Genomic DNA, 25,372 nt, shown 5'->3' with positions numbered 1-25,372 from the left:
CTCACAATTAATTAGTTTCAGCCAGAAAGGATTAATTTTCCACTCAAGTGGTTGTCTATTCCCCATGTGATCTGCCTGCGTCCGGAACATTAGAGGGGAATGGTCCAACAAGGATCTTAGAGCATACTCAATGTCAAACAGAGATGGGACCATACATGAAGTACTTCACGTCTATTCTCGAAAGTGACTGGAATGAAGTGCAAGAGTATACTCATCTATCCACCACAGTTCGGCAGTGAAAAGTCCGAGTGGAGAAACCTTATCTTTCCCCCTTGGAAAATCATCCACAAGTGGATTCCAAACATTATTATAATTGTCCATAATTATTAAGGGTAGTTACAGCCATCCTGCAATTTTCACCAGGATTTTCGTAAAAAGAGGAGGGGGTATATGCCACTACAGTAATACATTCGAAGCATGTCACATTACAGCGTGCACCCGCACAAATCTTCCGTCCTCATCTTTAAAAAGGTCAATACATTGAAAGGGGATTTTCCTGTGAATTAGAAGGCCAACCCCCCCTGTGAGTAATTAGAGAAAACACAGTGAAGTCCAAACCCAATCCATGCTCTATTCATCAAAATAATGGGGGACCCGGTAAGCGATTAGTGTTTGGGTGCCATGGGATCACACCTCCCTGCACATTTCTTTATGGATTTCGAGAAGTTTCAGATTCTGTAGTAAAGGGTTAATGATTACCCTATGGACCATTCTACAGCTTGAAGTGCTCTGGGGTATCCTCAGGAGGAAAATAAACCAGAGCCGGTTTTCTGCCTAGCAACAGAGCCTAGGCATGCTGTGATTGGCTGCTTGGGCTGCTGAGGTAAGGGACGCCGTGATTGGAGGAGCGTCCAGGCGGGAAGGGAAATTATTCAAATGAACAGCTGAGAGGTTTTTCACTCAAGCTCTGGACGCTCTGAAGAGAAGTCACCCGCCCGCCCACCGCAATATGGAACGTTGGATTGGATCTTCGAGTTTGTCGTTTGGCTTTACTGTGGGCCAATTGATGTACTTAAAACAGTCGCCGTCAGTTGGCAATGCTTTTACAAATTGCTTCATGAGACCTAGTTTTATGTGCAGAGGTGGGAATAGTATATTCTTCCTGTCAACAAGTGGCTGATGTAGAATGTTAGCATCTCCAGGTTTAAGACCAGATCTTGGAGGCCAATTCGACTCAACTCAATGCTTTTCTCGAGCTCTGCTATCCCACATACAGAGAAAGCAGGGATACTTTGTGTACCCACGTTGCTGACCAAGAAGGAAGCAAACCATTTTAAGGTCAACACAGATGATCCAATTGTGTGTGTCATATTTCAATAACTCAATAACTCTCTTTACATCTCCATGTTCTTCACGAAGAGAGACAGAATGCCCAATAGGGACTGCACCAAATAAATTGCCATTGTGTAGAAGGACACACTTAAGACTCCGCTTTGAGCTATCAATAAACAGTCGCCATTCATTTGGATTGTACATTGAAAGCCCTAATTCTTGTAGTAAACCAGGAATATTATGGCAAAACACAAAACCGCTGTCACACCGAAAGTACTGCAAAAATGTACTTTCTCTAGTACGAAAGTATGATACCTTCGCTCCTTGTTCAAGTAACTGTTTCTCATTCAGCCTTGATGCTAGTAATTCTGAAGCTTTTTTTGATAAGCCCAATTCACGTGCTAAATCATTTAACTCGTGCTGATCAAATCCCTTACGAACTGAATCCTTGTGACTTTCAAATTCTGCATCATTGCTGTCACTGTGTTCGTCAACATCACTCAGAACTTCTAGAGATGGTAGCTGTTCGAAAACTGGCACTGGAATTTCAGCTGAATGAGGCATTGGTCTGATAGCTGACGGTAGATTTGGATATTCTATTTTACTTTTATTTTTCCTGTTAAATCCTGATGTTTTCACTAAACAGAAGTAACAGTCTGTGGAATGACTTTTTTGCTCTCTCCACACCATGGGGATACCAAATGCCAACTTTTCACGTGTTCCTTTGGTCCACATCCGTAAACTCTCGACACACTGCTTGCACACTATGTGAGGGGCCCATGGCTTATCTTGATCACCGAGTTTTACTTTAAAATATGCAAAATATGCTTGTTTGACAAATGCACTGATGTTTGCCCTTTGAACTGGAATGGTGAAAACACCACAAATATAGCAGAAGGAGTCAGGGTTGTTTAGGCATTTACGACGAGAGGAAGAAGAAGCAGACATGATCTGAAACAAAGGAAATATGTACATAAGTAAATAAAACACTGAGATGGAAAGTTACAAGCTTTGAAAACTAACAAAGAAAAAAATCATAAGATATATAAATTACAGCTAAGCGCCCAATGTAAAGAGAAAAGCTATCACAAATCCTATTTATTCCTACTATGATACATTTTTTGTGTAAAGATATTGATAATTATGACGTATTGGGAGCTGTACACACCTCTCACCACACTGTCTCAGTTGTGACTACTCTTACAAGTTGCCACGTAGCTCTATATGAGTCGAATTGTACTCAGATAGCAAGTCTTATTACAGAAATCAGTGCAATTGTGCTTCTATGGCAGGTAAGTTGAGGAGGAAAAACTTGACGTGATAGAAAAAAACTGACTACATTTTTGGAAACAGCATGCCAATTTTACAGTCATATGTAAAAGTTTGGGCACCCCTATTAATGTTAACCTTTTTTCTTTATAACAATTTTGGTTTTTGCAACAGGTATTTCAGTTTCATATATCTAATAACTGATGGACTCCGTTATATTTCTTGATTCAAATGAGGTTTATTGTACTAACAGAAAATGTGCAATCTGCATTTAAACAGAATTTGACCGGTGCAAAAGTATGGGCACCCTTATCATTTTCTTGATTTGAACACTCCTAACTACTTTTTACTGACTTCCTGAAGCACTAAATTGGTTTTGTAACCTCATTGAGCTTTGAACTTTATAGCCAGGTGTATCAAATCATGAGAAAAGGTATTTAAGGTGGCCACTTACAAGTTGTTCTCCTAGTTGATTCTCCTATGAAGAGTGGCATCATGGGCTCCTCAAAACAACTCTCAAATGATCTGAAAACAAAGATTATTCAACATAGCTTTTCAGGGGAAGGATACAAAAAGTAGTCTCAGAGATTTAACCTGTCAGTTTCCACTGTGAGGAACATAGTAAGGAAATGGAAGAACACAGGTACAGTTCTTGTTAAGCCCAGAAGTGGCAGGCCAAGAAAAATATCAGAAAGGCAGAGAAGAAGAATGGTGAGAACAGTCAAGGACAATCCACAGACCACCTCCAAAGACCTGCAGCATCATCTTGCTGCAGATGGTGTCACTGTGCATCGGTCAACAATACAGCGCATGCATAACGCCTTTTTGTATGACCAAACAACTCAATCTTTGTTTCATCAGTCCACAAGACCTTCTTCCAAAATGTAACTGGCTTGTCCCAATGTGCTTTTGCATACCTCAGGCGACTCTGTTTGTGGCGTGCTTGCAGAAACGGCTTCTTTCGCATCACTCTCCCATACAGCTTCTCCTTGTGCAAAGTGCGCTGTATTGTTGACCGATGCACAGTGACACCATCTGCAGCAAGATGATGCTGCAGGTCTTTGGAGGTGGTCTGTGGATTGTCCTTGACTGTTCTCACCATTCTTCTTCTCTGCCTTTCTGATATTTTTCTTGGCCTGCCACTTCTGGGCTTAACAAGAACTGTACCTGTGTTCTTCCATTTCCTTACTATGTTCCTCACAGTGGAAACTGACTGGTTAAATCTCTGAGACAACTTTTTGTATCCTTCCCCTGAAAAGCTATGTTGAATAATCTTTGTTTTCAGATCATTTGAGAGTTGTTTTGAGGAGCCCATGATGCCACTCTTCATAGGAGAATCAAATAGGAGAACTACTTGCAAGTGGCCACTTGAAATACCTTTTCTCATGATTTGATACACCTGGCTATGAAGTTCAAAGCTCAATGAGGTTACAAAACCAATTTAGTGCTTCAGGAAGTCAGTAAAAAGTAGTTAGGAGTGTTCAAATCAAGAAAATGATAAGGGTGCCCATACTTTTGCACCGGTCAAATTTTGTTTAAATGCAGATTGCACATTTTCTGTTAGTACAATAAACCTCATTTGAATCAAGAAATATAACTGAGTCCATCAGTTATTAGATATATGAAACTGAAATACCTGTTGCAAAAAACAAAATTGTTATAAAGAAAAAAGGTTAACATTAATAGGGGTGCCCAAACTTTTACATATGACTGTAGTATAAATCAGCTCAAAAACCTAACTCAACAGAAAATTTTTTTCAAATTGTTCCCCAATTAGCAGAAAAGGGTTATAGAATTGGCTGATAGTCAGGGAGATGGAGAAAATGCATATTCTAAAGAAATGCCCTGAGAATTTGGAACAGTGGAAGGATGCTCAAATGCTGCTATGATCCTTCCAGCTGGAGCAGGCGGACAACAAATGCATGTTTTTACAGCAGCAGGAAGGAGAGATAACCGGTCTTCTACTAACATGGCTAAAGCGCAAAGAGAAAACTCCTACATATATAGCTTAAAGGACAATGAGTGAAATGTTAAAACCCAGACGGTGGAAATATTAGAAGTATTACATTGATTTTACTCTAGGTTATACTCCTCTAGAGTCAATTATTCAAAAGAGGAGCTATTGGACTATCTGGGTGGGGTGGGTCTACTGGTTCTGCGGGACAAGGATAGGGAAGCTCGAGTTCAATTTCTTTGGAAGAATTGCAGCAGGCTATGGGGAAGATGCCCAATGACAAGGCCCGAGATCAGATGACCTGCCAATAGAACTCTATAAGTGATTTTAGGAAGTTTTGGGGCAAAAATACCTAAATATGACAAATAATGCATTCCAGTCAGGGAGCCTGCTGATCTCTTTACGGGGAAACAACAATCGTAGTGATTCCGAAAGTCAGAGAAGGAGAAATATCTCCTGGATTCATATAGGCCTGTATCATTGCTGACATACGACGTCTAGATTCTAGCAAAAATCTGAACAAGCCAGGCTTATGCCTTCAAAATCAACGGCCATTGACCTGCGAAGGGTATTTTTTAAACTTGCAAGCGGCACCAGATAAACCATCCACTAATCTATTGTCTAACTTGATGCCGCTAAGGTGTTTGATAGTGTGGAGTTTATGTGGGCGGTGTTGGGGAGATGGGATTCAGTCCTATTTTCATTAAATGGTTTAAGATACTATATGAATCCCCAAAGGCTAAAGTAAGGACTAATGGGGTATTGTCAGCGAGTTGAGGTTTTCAGGAGGACTTGACAGTGCTGCCCGTTATCGCCACTTCTCTTCGCACTTGTAGTAGAACAGTTGGCTTGTATTATTAGAAGACACCCAGAGATAGAGGGTATTAAGTTTGGGAACAAAGAAGAAAAATTGCTCTATATGCTGATGACCTATTATTGTTCATTAATAACTTGGATAACTCTATTCCAAACATAATGAACACATTTGGGACCTTTCGGGCCTTACAGTAAATTGGTCTAAATCTACTCTTCTAGCTTTGGGCTCCAGGAGTACTGCGTTTTGGGAGAGTCTGTACAACATTCTAGTAGTTTAGAAATTTAAGTATCTGGGAATTTACATTACTAATAAACCTCAGAAATTTATTCCATTCAATCTAAGTCCACTAGTTATTAAAGTGAGGAGCAAAATGTGTATATGGGAAAAACTACCTCTGTCAGCCTAGGTTAGAGTGAACCTCATTAAGATGTGCTTAATGCCATGCATTCTGTACGTTTTGCAAAACTCACCTGTCTGGATTCCAAAATACTGCTTTAGGAAAATGCACAACATCTTTAGAGATTTGGTGTGAAAAAGAGGAAATCCCAGAATAAAACTGGTAAAAATGCAATTACCCAAAAATCAGACGGAATTGGCTTTGCCTCATATGGGGGTACTACTTGGCTTCCCAGGTTCAGCACTTCCGAGGCTGGGCATTGGCAGAGGCCCAGGAAGCAGGATCGATTAGTATTAAAATACTTGGGTGGGGGAGAATTTACTGGAGATACTGGAATCGCACAAATTTGTAGGTAGTCAGAGTATATACCCTACCCGATCACTGGTTCATAAAATTGGTGGACATGTATAAGACTGTTTGGAGTGACAGACTGCTCAACATACACCCCTATCTGGAATGACTTTACTCTAGAGGAGTTGCGGAGATTGGAGGGATTTGGTGAATGGAAGAATCGGGGATTGAAATATGTGCATAAGCTATACTCAGATAAACATCTCAAGTCGTTCGAACAGCTGAAACGGGTTTAATTTACGTAAATCGGAATTCTTTAAATACTTGCAACGAAGACATGCAATATGGGCTCAGGAAGCCATCTCTGATCTTTCTATATCCTCTAATGGGCTGTTAGACTCCGTAATACCGGCAGAATCAACAAAGGGAATCCTCTCTCTGGTTTACAGCTCATTGTTGATAAAGATTTTAAAGATTTTGGGTGACCCAATGACTCAGGTTCGGGGTAAGTGGATGTGGTTAACATTTCTACAGGTTTTGGAATTTCCACAGTGGCTTTCAATAAACTCAGCAGTTTCTAGTTAATAGAGTTTATAGAATTGGGCTAAAGAAGGATAATCATTGTCCGCGTTGCAGCGAAGAAAATGCGGGCCTGATGCACATGCTTTGGTCATTCCTGAGACTGGTGGGGCATTGGCAGTGGGGGTGTTTGGTAGATTAATAGCAGAAATGTTTAATATTCAGACCACGCTTGGTGTGAAAATCTGTGTGTTAGGATTAACGGGGAAGGTGGGAGGACCTCCCCAGGTATAGTTAGCTATTGCTAAAATACTCTACCAGACTAGAGTATCCATATCTACACACTGGCTGGCAACCAGACCTACTTGTTTAGAAGAAGTGGTCCAAGCTCTCAACTCTACTATCTTAATGAAAAAAGGGGTTTATATTAAGAGGGGGGCTGTTAAATTTGGCAAAGTATGGGTAGACTAGATTAGGTGCGCAGCTCAGGTATCGGAGGAGCTGGCTAAAGACATCTTATTTAATTTACTAATCCTGTAAATTATGATTACCACCTGTCTGGGTAGTAAGATAATTTATTTGACTAATTGTTTAAGGGTCCTGTTACACATAGCGACGCTCCAGCGATCCCGACAACGATACGACCTGTTAAGGATCGCTGGTACGTCGCTACATGGTCGCTAGTAAGCTGTCAAACAGGCAGATCTACTCAACGATGCAGCAATGATACGGTGATCCATATAACGACCTCGGCGGTCATTGGGACCTTGTCACACAGCAGTTATTGTGACGACTCAGACCTCGATAGGCGTGCTTCAGCGTTGCCTTTTCCACGCCCCTCTGCTCCGATTGGTGGTCATTACTGCGTGGTTTGCTTCAGCGTTCCTGTCTGAGTCGCTAGTGCGCTATTTTTTCGTGGATCCGCAGTCATTGACACGGGGACACGCGATTATTATAACTGTACATGTTAAATGTTATGATTGCATATAATTGATAGCTGACCTATAAAAAGAAACACTACAAAGATCCTAATTTGAGACCACCAATCGAAGCTGACGGGGCGTTGAAAAGACAAAGCAAAATCACGCCTGCGTCCCTGAGTTCTGAGTAGCCAACGAGGTCGCTCGTCGTTGTTATGGTGTCAAACACAGCGATGCATGCTGGCCAGCGGGACACCAACGATCAAAAAATGGCCTAGGACATTCGAGCACGATCAGCGATATCGCAGCGGTTGGACGGTCGCCGCTATGTGTAACACGTAGCGAGATCGCTGGCGAGGTCGCTGTTGCGTTACCAAACCTGTGACGTTTCAGTAATCTCGCTAACGATCTCCCTATGTGTGAAGTACCCTTAAGAGTAACACCTATATCAGCATGGGTATGGTTTTATTTGTAATGCACATAGTGGGGGAGGGTGGTCGTTAGTTCTGGGTTGGGAAGGGGAGAACTGTATGGTGGTTATTTGAATGTCATTGAATGAACAATTGGTTTATATGGGTACTGTTAATGTATATTTTCTGTATGACGACATGTAAAATAATCTGCTGTAAACTGTTATTTTGCATTCAATAAAAGTTTATTGATTAAAAAACTTCTCTAAAAAAACAAGCCCTCATATGGCTTTGACGATGGAAAAATACAAAAGTTATGGCTCTTCGAAGAAAGAGCTGAAAGGAAGAAAGCATAAAAATGAAAAAATGTCTGCATCCTTAAGGGCTTAAACTAGTTGGTAATCTGGGATATGGTCATTAAGCCATTGTCTAATAACTAATATGAGTGGTCTTGGTTCTTGTCCCACAGATCTGCATGTTCTTCTTTTGGAAGATCTTCTAGTTCTCCTTCAGAAACAAGACGAGAAGCTGGTGCTTAAGTGTCACAGCAAGACCTCAGTGGTGTCCTCCGATACCAAGCAAACATTCAGTCCTGTTATCAAGCTGAACTCTGTTCTGGTCCGATCAGTAGCCACAGGTGAGGACTAGAGAAGGTATGAAGGATGGGGATCCATGGGATTTGTTGAGCTCTTACTTGAATAGCTTCGTTTTTGATGAGAATCGACACTGGACATTAATGACCTAAGGGGGTATTCCCGTCTCGCACTTGACACATACTCTGCTCCAAAGGACTTAGATGGAATCTCTCTTTAGTGACCAAATACGTTGTAGCAATTTTGTGATGGACAGCAGCTCCCTTGACGGTCTAGCGATCGTAGTTTGTGTTATTGTCTTTTTTCCTTTGACAGATAAGAGAGCCTTCTTCATTATTTGCACATCTGAACTTGGACCCCAGATCTATGAGTTGGTGGCGTTGACCTCTTCTGAGAAAAACACGTAAGTCTTGCTGCAGGAGGTGTTGTCAGATGGGATGTCTTTTCGTATCTAGCTTTTTATGACCTCCCATATTTCCGATAGGTGGAAAGACCTACTTGAAGAAGCTGCCAAAAGTGCCACGAGACATCCACCTACTTTTATAAAGCTGAACACTCAGAACCTAGTCCATTCCGGTACACCTTCTACAAGGTGAGGTCAAATATTGTCCATCTTGGTGTCTTTTACACATGTCTTATATACAATTGGATTAGGGTAGTTTTCTTAAAGAAATATCTAATCTTCACCGGATGTAACATTGTCCCTCTGTCTTTTGCAGTTCGGTGTTACGGGATGCAGGCATCCCAAATTTATTGGCCGAAGCAAGTATGAGAACCAACAGTGAAGACATCACAATTGGTGAGTTGTGAGATTTTCTAGAAAATCTCATCTATTCGATTTTTTTCCTCCGTGATTTCAAGAGAGACCAAATCATTCATGTGGTCTCTTGCTTGATGCTCTGTCCTGCAGATGAAAATCAGGCAGAGTTCCTGGGACACTCTAATAAAACTGAAGTTCTCCTAGAAGAATCAGAGAGCCTAGAAGATGATGAAGCACAGACACCTACACAATTGCCATTTCCAGCTCAAGTGGAAGATACAGGAGGGGGTTTGGAGGACCGGTCTGATCACACTTACCTCGCCTACCAGTGGCCTTCAGTGAGTGAAGGTTTGGCAGAATCTGCACTGGAAGATGGTAAGATATAAACTTGTTCACATTTTGGTCACTTGGTTGTAGAGGATCTGCTGTTACTTTTGCTTTGCAATATTGGTCTAGTGTAGGCTTTAGGTTCAATGACCATTATAGTTACATCCTTGATTGAAATTAATCTCTCTTTAGTCCAGAATCTCCGTCAGCTGATTCTACGGAGGCTTCTCCCCATGAGACATTCGGATCATTCTGATGATGACCACACACCTACGCCTTCAATGTCCGGTGGGGCAGGGCACCCATATGAGATGGTGACAGAATCTGTAATAGAGACTTTAGATGATGGTCGGGGAGAAATGTCATCACAACGCCCTAATATTGTAGAAAACCGTAGCACCGTGGAGGACCTCACTTATCGGCACAGGTGGCGAGGTTCAAAAGATGCAGAGGATACTATGTGGGATATGGTTGAAAGCCACTTGAAAGGGAGTTCAGAACTTGAGAACCAAAATGATCAATCACATACAAATTCTGAGGACCATAGTAGTAAAGCGTACAAAGTGGTGAGAAAAGGTAAGGTCGTTGATTTCACAGTCTGTCATTAACATGAACGTGGGTCAGGTAAACAAACTAGATGGGTCTGATTACTTGATCTGATACCATTAAAGGGAATCTGTCACCCCTTTTTTGAGATATCATATAATGGTATCATTCAATTGTGTGTCACATAAGGATTCTCTTAGTACTTTTGCTTCCCCCTGACCCCGCACCTTTCATGCATAAATACCTTTTTTATATCGGTTCAGATGTATGTAAACTGTCACTCTCCGGTCCGATGGGTGGGGCTTATTCAACTGCTCCCCCTCCCTGTCTTGCTCTACACATTTCTTCTTGTGTAGAGCAAGACAGGGAGGGGGGGAGCAGTTAAATAAGCCCCGCCAAGCGGACCGGACAGCGGCAGTTTACATACATCTGAACCGATATAAAAAAGGTATTTATGCATGAATGGTGCTGGGTCAGGGGGAAGCAAAAGTACTAAGAGAATCCTTATGTGACACACAATTGAATGATATCATTATATGATATCTCAAAAAAGGGGTGACAGATTCCCTTTAATGGTATCAACCATGCTTTACATCTGGGCTACAGATTATATGTGTATTATAGACTGAGCTGCCTTGCATTTGAGGGGTCTATTTGTTGTTTTAGTGTACCTTTCCTTCATGTCTGATAGCAAACTTTCGTGTTGAGGGCTTCACTTGTGATCAGATGTGGTTCTCAGAGTTTAAATTGATTCATTGCTTTTGATGACAATATTTTGTTAAAAGTGTTTCCTAACAATAAAATAACATAGTACCCAGTGATCAATCTGTAATGAAACCTGTAAATGTTGTTTCCCTGCAGTGCTGCCACAGTGCAAAAGAAGCATTACACATTCCAACTCCAATCAATGGGTTGTCCATGTAATGCATGAAAGGACAGGTCCTGAAAAGCAAGAACAATGTGCTTCTGCTCTTCACTTTGGCCTAGAGATGATTATTTATTTTGCGGACCACCTTTAATCCGTTCATAAGAATACTATAACAGGGTCTATAAAAAGGGAGTCCCACTTCAGCACAGTTTTTCAAGAGAACAGCTGTTGTTGCAGGTCACAGATGGTGTAAAAAGCCAATATTGTAATACTCGGCTTTATCTGTACCAACTTGTAAAACTATCAATCCTCTTGATGACTTTTTTTTTTTGTGCTTTGTCATTTAAAAGTCCCTTTTTGTTTTAGTTATGGTAAGAGTGATGAAATAGCAGTTCCATCCTTTAAATAGTGGGACACGTCTGAAAAAAGGTGTGTTTTTCACTTGCCCTTATTCCCTTGCGATGAACATCCAGTGTGAATACAACATTCCATGAAACGGTAAAATTCTCAAATACCAACCTAAATGATCACTATTGGTCGGCAGCACATTCCCTGATCGACAACACATTCTCTGGTGTTCCCTCGACATTAATGGAATAGGTGGCGGAATTAATTATAGTATGAATACCCCATGATAGTTGCAGTGGGATAATATTTAGCTATTCTCTCGTTATGAACAAATTGTTTTACTGCAGAAGTAATTAAAGGGTTACGACCATCATGAAAAGGTAATCCCTATCCAAAGGATCGGATGGACTCCCATGGATTCTGATAAGGGGACGTGAAATGCCCAGTGAGAATGCAGTAAAGTATTTAGCTAGCTCCGGCTAGTGATTGTTCACCTAACTGGCACTAACTCCGTTCTGATGCACCATTTGCAAGTTCCATTCTTGGGATCGATAGGATTCGAACCAGTGGGAGTCCCACCAATCCATTGTAAAGATGAGAACTTTAATCATTGGGAGAATCATTGATCCTAAGAATGAGACTGAGTTAGAGTATGCTTGGCATCTGCTCAGTTCTGGTGGGACATTTCAAAGCCCCGTTCTTGGGATTGGTGGGGGTCCAATCGATGGGATCCTTTGGATAGATGAGAACTTGTGGCTATGGAATAAGGGTGCTTTCACATTTCATTTAGTTATACACTCAGTGGCTCCATTGGGGCAGACATCTGAACCACTGCAAAACAGAACTTGGGCATATGTGCCAACTGGGCCATAAACTATGATTGTGCTTGGAAAGCAAACGTGCACTCTACTATGCATCATTTTTGGTTGTGTACGCTTACTGTAGACAGACAAACCAGATGCAGTCTACCAGATCTGAATGTCTGCCTCCAGTAGGCGTACTTGCCTTAAAATAATGCACTTCAGAGAAGTTTGCTCTGCCAGCACCATCATAGTCTATGGCCCATAGGCGCATACGTCCAAATCCCGTTTTGTGGGGCTTTGGACATATGCACTGACGTTGCCACTGAGTGTGTAACTTAAACGTAATGTTAAAGCACCCTAACCCTTTATCACCTATCCAAAGAATCCCATCAGTCAGACTCCCACCCATCCTGAGAATAGGGCTCGGAGATGTCCCCATCAAAATAGAGAAGATTCCTAGCAGGCACACGCAACACTTGATGGAGCTAGCCAAGTTCAGAACTGCATAATTAACCCCCTTAACCATATTGTGGCAAACAAATCTCTTAAATGGATTGTCCATCGTTATTAGAACAAGGTTGGCCAATCTCTTTATTCAGATCATGGTGATCACTATGGCACAGATAGCAGTTTCATCATGGGGGATCCATTGGGGGTGTTTGTAAGTCCTACATGTATCAGGCATGTAATAATTACCTTTTTGCCTTCTCGTCAGGGTGAGGAGACGGTATCTAACCTCCATGAGCCATTCCTTCTGGGAATTGTCAATCAGAATTGCACACTAACGATCTGTCAGCTGATTTTCTGTTTTACCTTCTAAAGTTTATATTTTTATTTTGTCTTTCCACCATATTCCCCCTTCCTTTTTATTTTCTTTTTCTCTTTTATTTCCTTTTTTTTTCTTTTTAAATTCTGGTGTCTTCTGCACAGCTGAGGTGGTGGGCAGTAATGATGTCATACCGTTGCCAGACAGCAGCCAATCAGAAAGAGTGTTGCAGGAAGCTGGCGGCGGAACGGTTTTAGATGGTAAATCTTTTTTTTTGCGTTGTAAGAATTGACAGGAGATGACCAGTCAGTCCTAATCACAGAGATGAGAAAACGCTATCTTCTCACCATCATGGCACAATGGCATCACCCTTCTCTAAAAAGAAAAAAAAATTCCAAAAATGTCTCATGTTGATATATCAATGACTAATAAAGTAAGGTTCCCTCATCTGTATGATGGTCAACAACATATTGAAGGTGGCATTTTAGATCTTGGGGTTAAAATAGTCTGCTAATTGGTGAAGGAATGTATTTAGACCACTGGGTTGAAAAAGTCTATTTGTTGATTTTGGAACATATTTTTGAAGCTGGTACTTTACATCCCGGGGTTGGTTAAGTCTACTTGTTGCTTTAGGAACATATAAGATTTGATTTATAGTTCACTGTCTCCTGATAAAGCAGCTTTTGAGTCTTGATTATAGAAACCTTAAGATTAATTCTATTCATTCTCAATCTTGACTGTGGTCTAAGCCAGGGTTCCCCAACGCCAGTCCTCAAGGCCCACCAACAGATCATGTTTTCAGGATTTCCTTAGAATTGCTCAGGTGATAATTGCATCACCTGTGCAATACAAATGAATTCCTGAAAACATTATCTGTTGGTGGGCCTTGAGGACTGGAGTTGGGGAACCCTGGTCTAAGCAACTAGACCTTCAAAGCTATGGACCATGAGATTTTATCTTACTAGTGTCAGAAGATGAGGTTGATGGGACTACCACCAATGTCCAGATTAATCAGGATCAATCTTAAGGCCTTTGTAGTAAAGAAACCAACGCTATTTTCCTGAACAACCAAACTCCAGGCATCCACAGTAACAGAAGAGACTATAGTGCTAACAACACTTATAAATTGTAGACCTACAGTGGGTACGGAAAGTATTGAGACACCTTTAAATTTTTCACTCTTTGTTTCATTGCAGCCATTTGGTAAATTCAAAAAAGATCATTTTTTTCTCATTAATGTACACTCTGCACACCTTCTTGACTGAAAAAAAAACAAATGTAGAAATTTTTGCAAATTTATTAAAAAAGAAAAACAAATATCACATGGTCAGAATTATTCAGACCCTTTGCTCAGACACTCATATTTGAGTCACATGCTGTCCATTTCATTGTGATGGTTCTACTCCTTCATTGGAGTCCAGCTATGTTTAATTAAACTGATAGGACTTGATTTGTAAAGGCACACGCCTGTCTATATAAGAGCTCACAGTGCATGTCAGACCAAATGAGAGTCATGAGGTCAAAGGAACTCGCCAGAGTACAGAGATATCCTGGATGAAAATCTCTTCCAGAGTGCTCTGGACCTCAGACTTGGCCGAAGATTCATCTTCCAACAAGACAATGACCCTAAGCACACAGCTAAAATAACAAAGGAGTGGCTTCTGAACAACTCTGTGACCATTCTTGGCTGGCCCAGCCTGAGCCCTGACCTAAACCCAATTGAGCATCTCTGGAGAGACCTGAAAATGGCTGTCCACCAACGTTCACCATCCAACCTGACAGAACTGGAGAGGATCTGCAAGGAAGAATGGCAGAGGATCCCCAAATCCAGGTGTAAAAAACTTGTTGCATCATTCCCATGAAGACTCATGGCTGTACTAGCGCAAAAGGGTGCTTCTACTCAGTACTGAGCAAAGGGTCTGAATACTTATGACCATGTGATATTTCAGTTTTTATTTTTAAATAAATTTGCAAAAATTTCTACATTTTGTTTTTTTTTTGTTTTTTTTTTTTCTTTTGTCAAGATGGGGTGCAGAATGTACATTAATGAGAAAAAAATGAACTTTTTTGAATTTACCAAATGGCTGCAATGAAACAAAGAAAATTTAAAGGGGTCTGAATACTTTCCGTGCCCACTGTAAAGCATTTGTGATCCCGAATATACTCATAAGAGTGAGACTGCTTCTGAAAGAAAATAACCCTAATTTTTCTAATTCTCCTTTTAATGAAGCCTAATTTTTTGGCATCTTCTCTATATTCCTGAGGGTCATAGATGAACAAGCTTAGCTCTGTTGACTTAGACTCATTTTTGTAAAGATGAACCAAGGGATGATGACTATCTAATGCCTTCATGTTTTATTTTTGTTCTTTGGGATATATGAAAGTTGGGTAGAAACTATTTTATCAGAAAACTTTGTTTTTTTTGAAACCCTATAGTATAAGTGTTAAGTTTACTTGATGCCTCTTGGTTTTTAATGGTGGTAACTTGATTGGGGTTTCAAACTATGGCTCTTTTTGGGTTTAGTAATTTGATTTACATAAGGGTATGTGCACACGTAGTTTTTAGTCTCTGCGGATTTTGTAGAGAAAACCGCAGGAAATCCGCAGGACAAAGTGCTGCGGTTTTTCTGCGGTTTATCTGCGGATTATCTGCGTTTTTTCTGCGGTTTTGCCCTGCGGTTTTACACCTCATAATGGATGAGGTGTAAAACCGCAGCGTTTCTGCACCAAACAATTGACATGCTGCGGATTGTAAACCGCAGCAAAACCGCGTGGAAAAAAACGCAGCATGTGCACTGCTTTTTTTTATTTCCATAGGAAATAAAGGTACTGTACAACGCAGCAAAATCTGCTGCGTTTCTGCAGAGCCAAAAACGCTGCGGAAACGCAGCAGAATCCGCAGCGTGTGCACATACCCTAATATTTTATATCAGGAAAAAACAATCTGATTGCATGGTTGTCTTGGATATTATGTTTTTTTTGTGGAGGATTGGGATATTTAGAAGTATCTTTACATTTGATCAATGATGGTAACCAGTCTAGATAACTCATTGGTCTGCATCCAAAAACTCAAAGGAACCTATTTTAAATACAAAAGAGGAGCAAAATCCTTCTTGAAAGGTAACCAAACTTTTTGATATGGTATAGCCACTGTCTAGCAGAGTTGATCTGTGGGGTTTGAGTTCTGAGACTCCCACCTATTGCAAAAGTAAAGGGGCAGAAGTGTTCAAGCTGGTATTTGGAGCATGGGTCTTTTGCAAAACTGTGATACAATACATTGATAAAAGGATTATCTAAGCAATACTGCCCTACTTTTATGCAGTCTTTGTTGGTTCTAAGATCCAAACCCCTTCCGTTAAAAAGCATTGAATGGTGGTTACAGCAAAGTTCTTTAAAAAAAAAAGTTTTGTCACCTTTTAAATAAGCTTCATATCCTCCCTACGTCGAGTTCTCCCACTTTTCCTTGAAACATAACTCATCCCACCTTCATTGTGTTCTTATCAATATTGTGATGTTATAGATGAGGTCCATTCGGAGATGTTCCTCAACCATTTTCACTAGAATCCAAAATCATTGATCTTCACCAATTTTATCGGTCAAGGGTGATGCCTCATAACCTTTTGCTTATCCAGCTAGCTCATTTTATTTTATTTTTAAACTTCTTTCCGCATTCATCTTGAGGTCTTTTCTTTGAACCTTGTAACCCCCGTGTTTCCTTCAAATAACATCTCTGAATGCACTTTTAGTTCTGCCAAGTCTAATCTGCTAATCCATTGGTTTGAAAGCTCAAAACCATATGGCCAGAGAGGAGAAGTCATCTCATCCGCTAGCCCTTCGCTTAGAAAGTGGTCTTGATATTGACTCCTCACCAATGTAACTGCATGATCTTGTGTTTTTTCCTATGTTAAAATTCCCTTTTCCATAACATTATTTTCTCTACTCTACACATTAGGAAATATGTTTTATGTGGTAATGCCAACTTTACCGCCATTACCAGAACCCAAGGAAGAGCTCCAACGATCTTCAGAATTGAGTCGGTACAAAGAACCAGAAGGAAGCCCAAATGTGACAAAATTGGCCAACAATGTAGAAAATAGTGATCTACCAGCTCAAAGTATAGAAAGCGAAGCGTCTGGCTCTGACTTGCCACCTAATTTGGTTATTGAAGATGTTGATACGATCTTCAGAACAATTGAACAGCTAACAGCCAAATTACACAGGTTACAGGTGAGATGACGCCCCCTTCAAATATATGACTGAATCGTGGGTACGGTGTGATCTAATTAATGTACAGTCTAACAGAAATGGAAATGGCCTCCTTGTTGGACATTCATTTGGATGGAGACTCATCTCTTGCCAAATAGAAATCCATTACAGAATTTGGCTCTGCCTCACTAGATTGCATAAGACCCGGTCAGCCTCCACATGCCGGCTTCTATACTCTGAGGTATTTGATACAAACTTCAACATGATTAGTTGGTCATGTTCTCGTCATTGTTGTTAGTATACATGTATACAAACAACTCTGATGGGCACGAAGATTTTTTTTTCCTATTCATATTCTGTGATCCTAAAGACCAAAACTTTATGATATGGCATTTTTAGATGAGCATCATCATTAGTTTGCTTCATCCCAAAATAGATTTTGGACTGGGATTCTCTTAAGGCCCCGTCTCACATAGCGAGATCGCTAATGCATCGCCGATTTTGTGACGTAACAGCGATCTAGCCTGCGATCTTGCTACATGTGATACGCAGCAGCGTCCGGCCGCCCTGCTGGATATCGCTGATCGTGCAGGAATGTCCTGGGCCATTTTTTCGTCGTTGACGTTCCGCTGGCCAGCATGCATCACTGTGTTTGATCGCTGGATCGTTGCTGCATCGCTGAAGAGATCTACCTGTTTGACAGTTTACTAGCGATCAATTTGCGACGCACCAGCGATCCCTACCAGGTTGTATCGTTGTCGGGATCGATGGTGCGTCGCTAAGTGAAACGGGACCCTTAGTCTCTCGAATTCTCCATGGTTAAGTCATAATTCCAGAAAAATGCTAACCTTTTCAGCAGAGCTCTTTGAAAGCATAGTTGCCCCCCAACGTGTCATAAATGTGAAATTTATGTGTTCTCACTTGTTATTAGGAGGTGGAGTCAGCACATCAGGAGCTCTTAAGATCTCTGAAGGATAAAACCACTGAAGATGCATCTCAGGAGCCTGAAACAGTGATGGTTGAGGACAACAAGCAACCAGAAGTACACCACGAGTCTGCTGTTAATAGTAGTTCCCTCTTTTTTGTCAAGAACAGCATTTCGGTGTCCCTTCATCGAGATAGTGAGTAGCATTTTCTCTGGTGGCTTTTTTTTAATTAGAAAACCTTGACTTTGATAGTTTTGTTGAATTTATGAAGTGTTGACCATAGTATGTTGTTCCTTGTGGGTTGGAAGATGTCCCCAGAGGAGCGATCTGGTCTTATGAAAGGTTATTTTCATGTCAAACATTTATGGCCTAGCCATTCCTATCTTGAGAATATGTCCTCTGGCCACAGGAAATGGAGAGGTGCCTGCTTGCTTGGAGACACAAAATGGGGGTCGGGGTATCTCAATTTTTTATATAGGTGTTGATTTCACCTCTGGGGCATCCACCACACATTTATGGCATCTCCTGTTTAAGATGAAAATAGCCTTTTGAACCTAAAAAGACCAAACATCATTTGTGTACTCAACTTTGTCTGGGTCTTCCATCCGCTTCATTTTAAAATTATGGTGTTAGTTTAGAGCTCCTCCTCAAATCTAGATATAAGTCAGGTGCTCCTGAGGAGTGCAGTATATATTATTTTTACGGCCTTTATAGCAAAACAACCCCTAGGTGTTTTTCATAAATACATATTAAAAAATAAAATATATAAAATAAATGTATATAATTTTTTTTTCACTTTATGGGTACATATATATCTTTTTTGCATAATAAATGTAATACAGACATCTAAACTCTAAGGCCGGGGTCACACGTGTGAGAAACTCGCACAAGTATCACATCTCAGTACCACTGCTGGTGGCACTCTGGACCGGAGTGTGCGGCTGCATGTATTTCTATGCAGCTGAGCGCTCCGGTCCCTAGTGCCAGCGGCAGTGCCAGGTATTGAGATGCAAGACTCGTCTGAGTTTCTCGCAAGTGTGACCCCGGCCTAAATGCAAAAGTATCATAAAATAAAAGATGGAAAAAAAATGAGAAACTGCCATTCACTGCAGTTAAACCATTGCCATGACCTCCCCATATTCTGGGATAACAGAAACAGATACTGAAACCCATTCTAATACTTTTAGTGTTAATTTGTTGATTTTAAACAGCAAAACTACTATAAATATAAAAATCCCTTTTTGTATATTCTACTTAATAAAGCAAAAAAAGACAACATTTTAGAAAAAATATAAAAATCAAACGCAAAGTTAAGTACAATATATGAAGTATAAATATAAAAGGCAAAAATAAAATCTATACCGGTATATAAAAAATGGCAACATGGTGAAGGAGGTTAAAAAAAAAAGTGTTACAATATTCATTTTATTCTTGTAGCCGTAGAAATATAGTTAAAGCGGTAAAGCCACCACTTACAATCGCTAAAAACTGTCTTGTCATTTAGGATCAAAACACTCTGATTGTTAAATGGAATCTGTAAGTAGGTTTTCCTGTGTAATCTGAGAAAAGCATAATGGAGGGCAAGAGACCTTAATTCTAGGCGGCTTGGTGCAGTTTTGATAAAATCCCAGTTTTATCTGCTGTAGCAGTGGTCTGACTGCTGAGCTGTTTATAACCCCACCCACAAAACTGATTAGCTGCTTCCTGTGTACATTGTCACCAATCAGTGGGGGCGGGGTTACACAGATTAGATGGACTGGCCTGCATGAGACAGCTAGTCCTGTAGTAATGATCTGCTGGTAAAACCGTGATTGTATTGAAACTACAGCACACAGCCTAATAAGTGACACATCGGTGGAATCGGACTCTCTTCCTCTACATTATGTTGCTCTCAGATTAAATACCCAAAACTTGATAAATTCCCTCTAATGGTGTTATTTAATTCCATTTTAAAGTCTACATCTATTTTTGTTTATTTTATTTGTGTGACAGCTGTAATCTGTATTTTTTTTCCTTGTAGGCCTTACAGATCCACATGATGATGCTTTAAATCTGACCATGGGCCTTTAACCATTGCCTAGATGCCAAAAAAGAAAACAAAAAACACTAGGGTCTCTACCACTACTGTTCAACCTCTGGTCTGTCCAGAATTGTATACAAGGGGGTCGGCATCATGGCGCGAAGCTGAACAAACATGGCTGCCGCCTGACGACATGGGCACTTTACAGTTGAGGTTATGATTGGACTGTGATTAAAAAAAAAAAAAAAAGTACTGACATGGAGGGGAAAAAAATAAACAAAAACTGGAATTATTTTTGGAGGCTGAAAAAAAAACAAAACACGAAGCATGTTAGCTTAATAAATTAAATATATATATATATATAAATATATGTATAGTTATATACCTATTTAAAAAAAACCTACATGATCATGGATTGGTTTCTAGCAAAATATGGGGGGTGTTTAATCTATCCCTCCCCCCAAAACGCGCATGCTCCTCCACGCCCGGCAGGAAGGAGACCTCTGGATGGATGGTTGGGGGAAGACGTTCTCGCCGGCCTGTGGTCGTCCATCTACACTGTGGAGAGTCTGTTCTGTAGAAAATGCACTATTTCCAGATAACGAGAAGCCTCAAACGTCTGCACACCGGGGCCACCTCCTTTTTGTTTTTCTTTATGTATAAATATGTATGTATGTGCATTTTTATTTTGTATATAGTTATATCCCCTTTGCCCTCTCTTCCATCTTGTAATTAAACAAGCTTTTTACCATTGGCATGTGTCATCTTTGTGAATGCCATGGTGTCTAAATGGTCGGGCTGTTGGCTTTTCCACAATTTTGGATACGTCCTAATGAAAATCCACAGCCACAAAAAACAGTACCTTTATCCTTGGGACCCTGTTATGAATGGGTCACCGAGGAGAGCAGGTCCAGGCTAAGTCACAGAAAACCAGAGAGGTTGGTACCTAAGCGGATTGCAGACCCCTGATCCTATCCACACAATTAGCAGTAGCCGTGAAGCGTAGTGAAGCGTACCTACGATGATCCTAGATGCCTTGGCACAGCCGGAGAGCTAACAGCCTAAAGCAAGAAAGGGGAAATCTAAACTGCCCCAGAGCAGACCCCAAAGGAATAGATAGCCCCCAAACATATATTGTCGGTGAGACAAGATGAAAACACAAACACAGGCAGGAAAATAGACTGAGCAAATGATGGGGCCCACACTGACTAGACAGGACAGGAAAGGAAAGAGACTGTCTGCAATCACGCAAAAAACCCTGCAAAAAGTCCAACACGTCTGATGAAAAAAACACTGAAGTCACATGACTTCGCCCCCCACTATATCAGCACTCTGGTATATTCTGAAAGCAGAGAAAAAAGAGACCAATCTAACAGGGGATAAAACAAACTGGCACAAGCAGTAATATATGGGCGGTGATTCAGCACAGCCCCAGCTGGAGCTGGCTGACCTGCACCAAGAAGAGATAGACAAAACCAGATCAAATGCTAACAAAATAGCAAATAAACCACTTAGCTGAACATGCAGGGACAGAGCTGGAGAAATCAGACCTCAGGAGGAACAGCAAGCAAATCACCAGCAGGGATAGAGGGAGTCAGCTGTCTTAAATTCCAATCTGAAACCCGAGATCTCCAATCGTCATCATCCTTATCAGGTGGCAAGCCTCTGTCAATCAGATCAGCTCCATTACCTCCAGTAACCACTAGAGGGAGCCCAGAAAGAGAACTCGCAACCCCTCTGTCGATCTGACCAGCTCCACTACCTTCAGTAATAACCAGAGGGAGGCCAGAAAACGAATTCACAACAGGACCCTATTCCAGTGAACTTTTTCTCTACCAACCCCCTCCTATTCTGCTTCTCTCTAGGACTGAACCGAGCAGGCGACACTACAGGTCTCTGGGCAGCCAACCATCTCCTACACACCACTCACCGGTCTCGTACAGGCTCCGTCTTGACTCAGCTGCTCCACTGCCCAGTCTGCCTTTTCTCCCTCTTAGGGCAACATCACAGACTAAATATATCAGTTGGGAGTCAAGTACACAACATTGCCATTACTACCACCACTTCAAGGGCTCATACTCAATTGCGAGAAATACGAATGAGTGCAATCCGATAAAAAATCGGATTGCACTCTGACCAATGTTATTCAATGGGTGACATCTCATTTGCAATTTTTTTCTCAGCCGAAGTCGGACTGAGAAAAAAATCACAGCTTGCTGCGTATCTCGGACGAGACTCGCCAATGCAAGTCAAAGGGTGCGAGAAAAAAATTGCACAGCACTCGCACCATGCGAATGCTGACCGATTTTTACGCACCAATGTCCTTTCAAAAGCCGGCAATTCATTTCCTGCGTACAGTAAAATCACACTGACACGTTAGAATAGAAAATATAGAATATGTACAAACAAACATATAGATAGTATTTATATTGCACTGAAAGATAGAAGAAAAGCTGGTAATTCATTTGTCGGCTTCTGTAAAATCATTGTTGAACCCGACAGGATAGGAGACATGGTTTACATACAGTAATCCCATGCAGAACAATTAAATTTATAGATGTCAGTGATTAATACTGTTAGTAGTATGTGTGTGTAAAATGTGGGACCTGTATGTATTTCATAAAAGAATGTTTCTCTCTCACCCATGACAGCACCACGGAGAGAGGGGATCCTCCCTTCAGGGACAGGAACCTACAGATAAAAGGGCGGTACCTCTCCTCCAGTTGGATTCCTGTCCCTGACGGGGGGACCCACAGTATGGCGTACCTGTAATTTTAGAAGAGTCCGGATCCGACCTGTCCGGTATACGGCAGCGGGGAGGCCCCTGTCGCGGCAGGAGCGGTGCCCGAAGCCGCCACCGCTGGGGCCGATGCGGGCTGCCGGGTGAGCGGGGGGGGAGACGTCGGAGCCGCCACTCCAGAAAGGAGATCAGGGCTCGCGAGGACCCGGTGGAAGTGCGGGCAGCGGCCATCTTGGTACTCTCTGTACCATGGCATTGGTCAGAGTGCAATCCGATTTTTTTCGCTGCCCCGAAAGTAGAGGAGCGGCTTCCGGGTCCCTGGAACCGGCGCATGCGCAGGAGCACGCTCCCCGGCCAGCGCGGTGCAGGATGGGAGCGGTGACGTCACGGGGGGGGGGGCAAAATTTTAAATGGTGGATTCACAACTCCTGGCTGGAAGCGATCCTGATAATGGGGGATAGCGACCAGCAACAGGAGCAGCATGCCAGGCTGCAGCCCAAGCAGCAGCAGCACCGGCAGAAGGAACGAGACAAAGATGGCCGTTCCAACAGTCACTCCACGCGGTGCAGTACGTCAGCGGCAAGGAGCAAATCGCCACCAGGAGATCAGCCTATACAGGACCTGACTCCATCTCCCGAACCGGTACCTGAAGCCGCTCTCCTTTGGGGGTAAGTGATCTTCGTGAATGTTCATCCTTGTAATACATTCCTCTCCCTTATTAGGGAAAGAAGAAGGGGAAAATGAAGAACAGGGAATGCCCCACTTGCACTAGACCCCTACCTGTATCATGGGAGAAAAAACTATGTGAGTCTTGCACAAAAGAAATTCTTTGTCAGGAGACTCCGGATTTCGCATCCGACCTAAGGGCCGCAATTAAATCAGAGGTTCAGAGTGCCCTTGTATCCCTTAAGCATAGGGATAAAACGAGGAAGAAAGACACGATAGAACCTCCCAGTCGGACTCTTCCACGTCGAGAGAAATCACGTCTAAAACCTCGGGATCCGGCTCCTCATCCTCAGACGAGGAAACAGGAGGGCATCACTGTTTTCCCCTAGAAGAGGTAGACAGACAAGTAAAAGCTGTAAGGTCTACCATGGGGGTATTGGACCCTAGGCCGGATAAAACAGTCCAGGACATGATCGGGGGACTAGGCCAGAAAAAACGGAGAGTATTTCCGCTTAACGAAATTGTCAAGGGCCTAATTGAAAAAGAATGGGACAAGCCAGACAGGAAAAATACTACAGTCCCTTCCCTTAAAAGAAAATATCCCTTTGAGGAGGAGGCATCTACGTCTTGGGATAAAGCCCCGAAGCTCGATGTAGCAGTCGCAAAGGCCTCAAAGAAATTCGCCCTTCCCTTTGAAGACATGGGCACCCTCAGGGACCCCCTAGATAAAAAGGCAGATACCTTTCTAAAGGGGGCATGGGAGTCAGCAGGCGGTAACCTCAGGCCAGCCATAGCGGCGACATGTACCTCAAGAGCCCTAATGGTATGGGTGGACCAACTTGAGAAACAGCTGAGGGAAGGGACACCAAGAGATAAGATCTAAGATTCTATCCCAGTAATAAGGGGACCACTGTACACACTGGGTATGGTGGAAGATGAAACCGGCAGGGTATCAAAGGGATATAATATATAAAGCAACACACAAAATAAATAATCAAAAAATGGCCTTTATTAAAATATAAAACAATAATAGTTGTACACTTTGAACAAATAAAAAGGCATCCCAAATATATACATGGTATTATAATTATATAATAAGCTTTATAATAGAGCTTTTTTAATAACCATGCCAAACTGGCTCAATGATAAACAGGTAAAAAATACATGTAATGGCCCCCAAAAAATTATAAATATTGTGCAATGTGTAACAAAAGATGATGTTGGCAAAGGCCAACAAAAGAAATAAGGTGCACAAATGATATGAACAATAAATGCCAATACGTGGTGAAGTGAAAACGCCACTCAATGGGAAAAAAGCCACACAATGGAAAAAAGGAAGGGGGACCAAGGATTAAACAATTACCTGGTGAGTAAATACCAGGAGAAAACACAGAGCATGCAATAAAAATTGTAACAAATTTTATTCAAGTAACGTACTACAAAAGACATGTATATAATAGTATGCATTTATGGACAAAAAACAGACAGTATCCACCCACAGTGCCCCACACCTCCATGTTGATGGAAAATAATCCCGGACTATGTCCCCGGGGAATACTTCAACCCCACAAACAATGTTAATACATAGTACCCAGGCACAATGGCCTAAATGTAATTACAATAAAGTGAACATCACTCAAGGGCATAAGTGTGAGAAAATAAACCGCAGTGTAAAATTGCAGTCTAAACATGGGGAAATGAAGTCCCAGGGGCACTTACCGGGAGTGGAGGCAAAGGAGAACCAGGCTATACCACCCCCTGGTGAGCCAGTAAATGGTGCCTAGTAACGCGCCCCGATGCGCGTTTCGGAGTTGATCTCCTTCGTCAGGGGGTGGATGTACTAGTGGCCGGTGCCTCCGTTTATAGTGAGTTCAATACCGGGCAAGGAACATGACGGCGCATGCGCCGCCACCACGACCCGGAAGACACATCGCGCGCAGCGTCACATGACCAA

At 41.8% G+C, this 25,372-nt stretch overlaps 1 protein-coding gene across 5 annotated transcripts in view; it reads left to right on the top strand.

Moving 5' to 3' along the window:
* ARHGEF11 (Rho guanine nucleotide exchange factor 11) overlaps positions 1-20,765 on the top strand; it is a 173,290-nt gene extending 152,525 nt beyond the window's left edge. For 4 of the 5 annotated variants that reach the window (XM_073567075.1, XM_073567073.1, XM_073567074.1 and 1 more), the window contains 10 exons: positions 8,319-8,486; positions 8,758-8,845; positions 8,927-9,034; positions 9,162-9,241; positions 9,353-9,577; positions 9,722-10,105; positions 13,025-13,120; positions 16,813-17,087; positions 17,998-18,187; positions 20,013-20,765. In XM_073567075.1, coding sequence (XP_073423176.1) covers positions 8,319-8,486; positions 8,758-8,845; positions 8,927-9,034; positions 9,162-9,241; positions 9,353-9,577; positions 9,722-10,105; positions 13,025-13,120; positions 16,813-17,087; positions 17,998-18,187; positions 20,013-20,062 — 1,664 coding nt within the window. In that variant the 3' untranslated portion in view covers positions 20,063-20,765. The remainder of the gene's footprint in view (positions 1-8,318; positions 8,487-8,757; positions 8,846-8,926; positions 9,035-9,161; positions 9,242-9,352; positions 9,578-9,721; positions 10,106-13,024; positions 13,121-16,812; positions 17,088-17,997; positions 18,188-20,012) is intronic. The other variant, XM_073567077.1, reaches the window with a different exon arrangement.
* Positions 20,766-25,372: the final 4,607 nt, after the last annotated feature.

Source organism: Dendrobates tinctorius, unplaced genomic scaffold (assembly GCF_039654945.1).
Source record: "Dendrobates tinctorius isolate UK_male_01 unplaced genomic scaffold, ASM3965494v1 ptg000019l, whole genome shotgun sequence".
Lineage (NCBI taxonomy): Eukaryota > Metazoa > Chordata > Amphibia > Anura > Dendrobatidae > Dendrobates > Dendrobates tinctorius.
The sequence above is the reverse complement of the archived record's forward strand: the minus strand, read 5'-3'. Positions and strand labels throughout refer to the sequence as shown.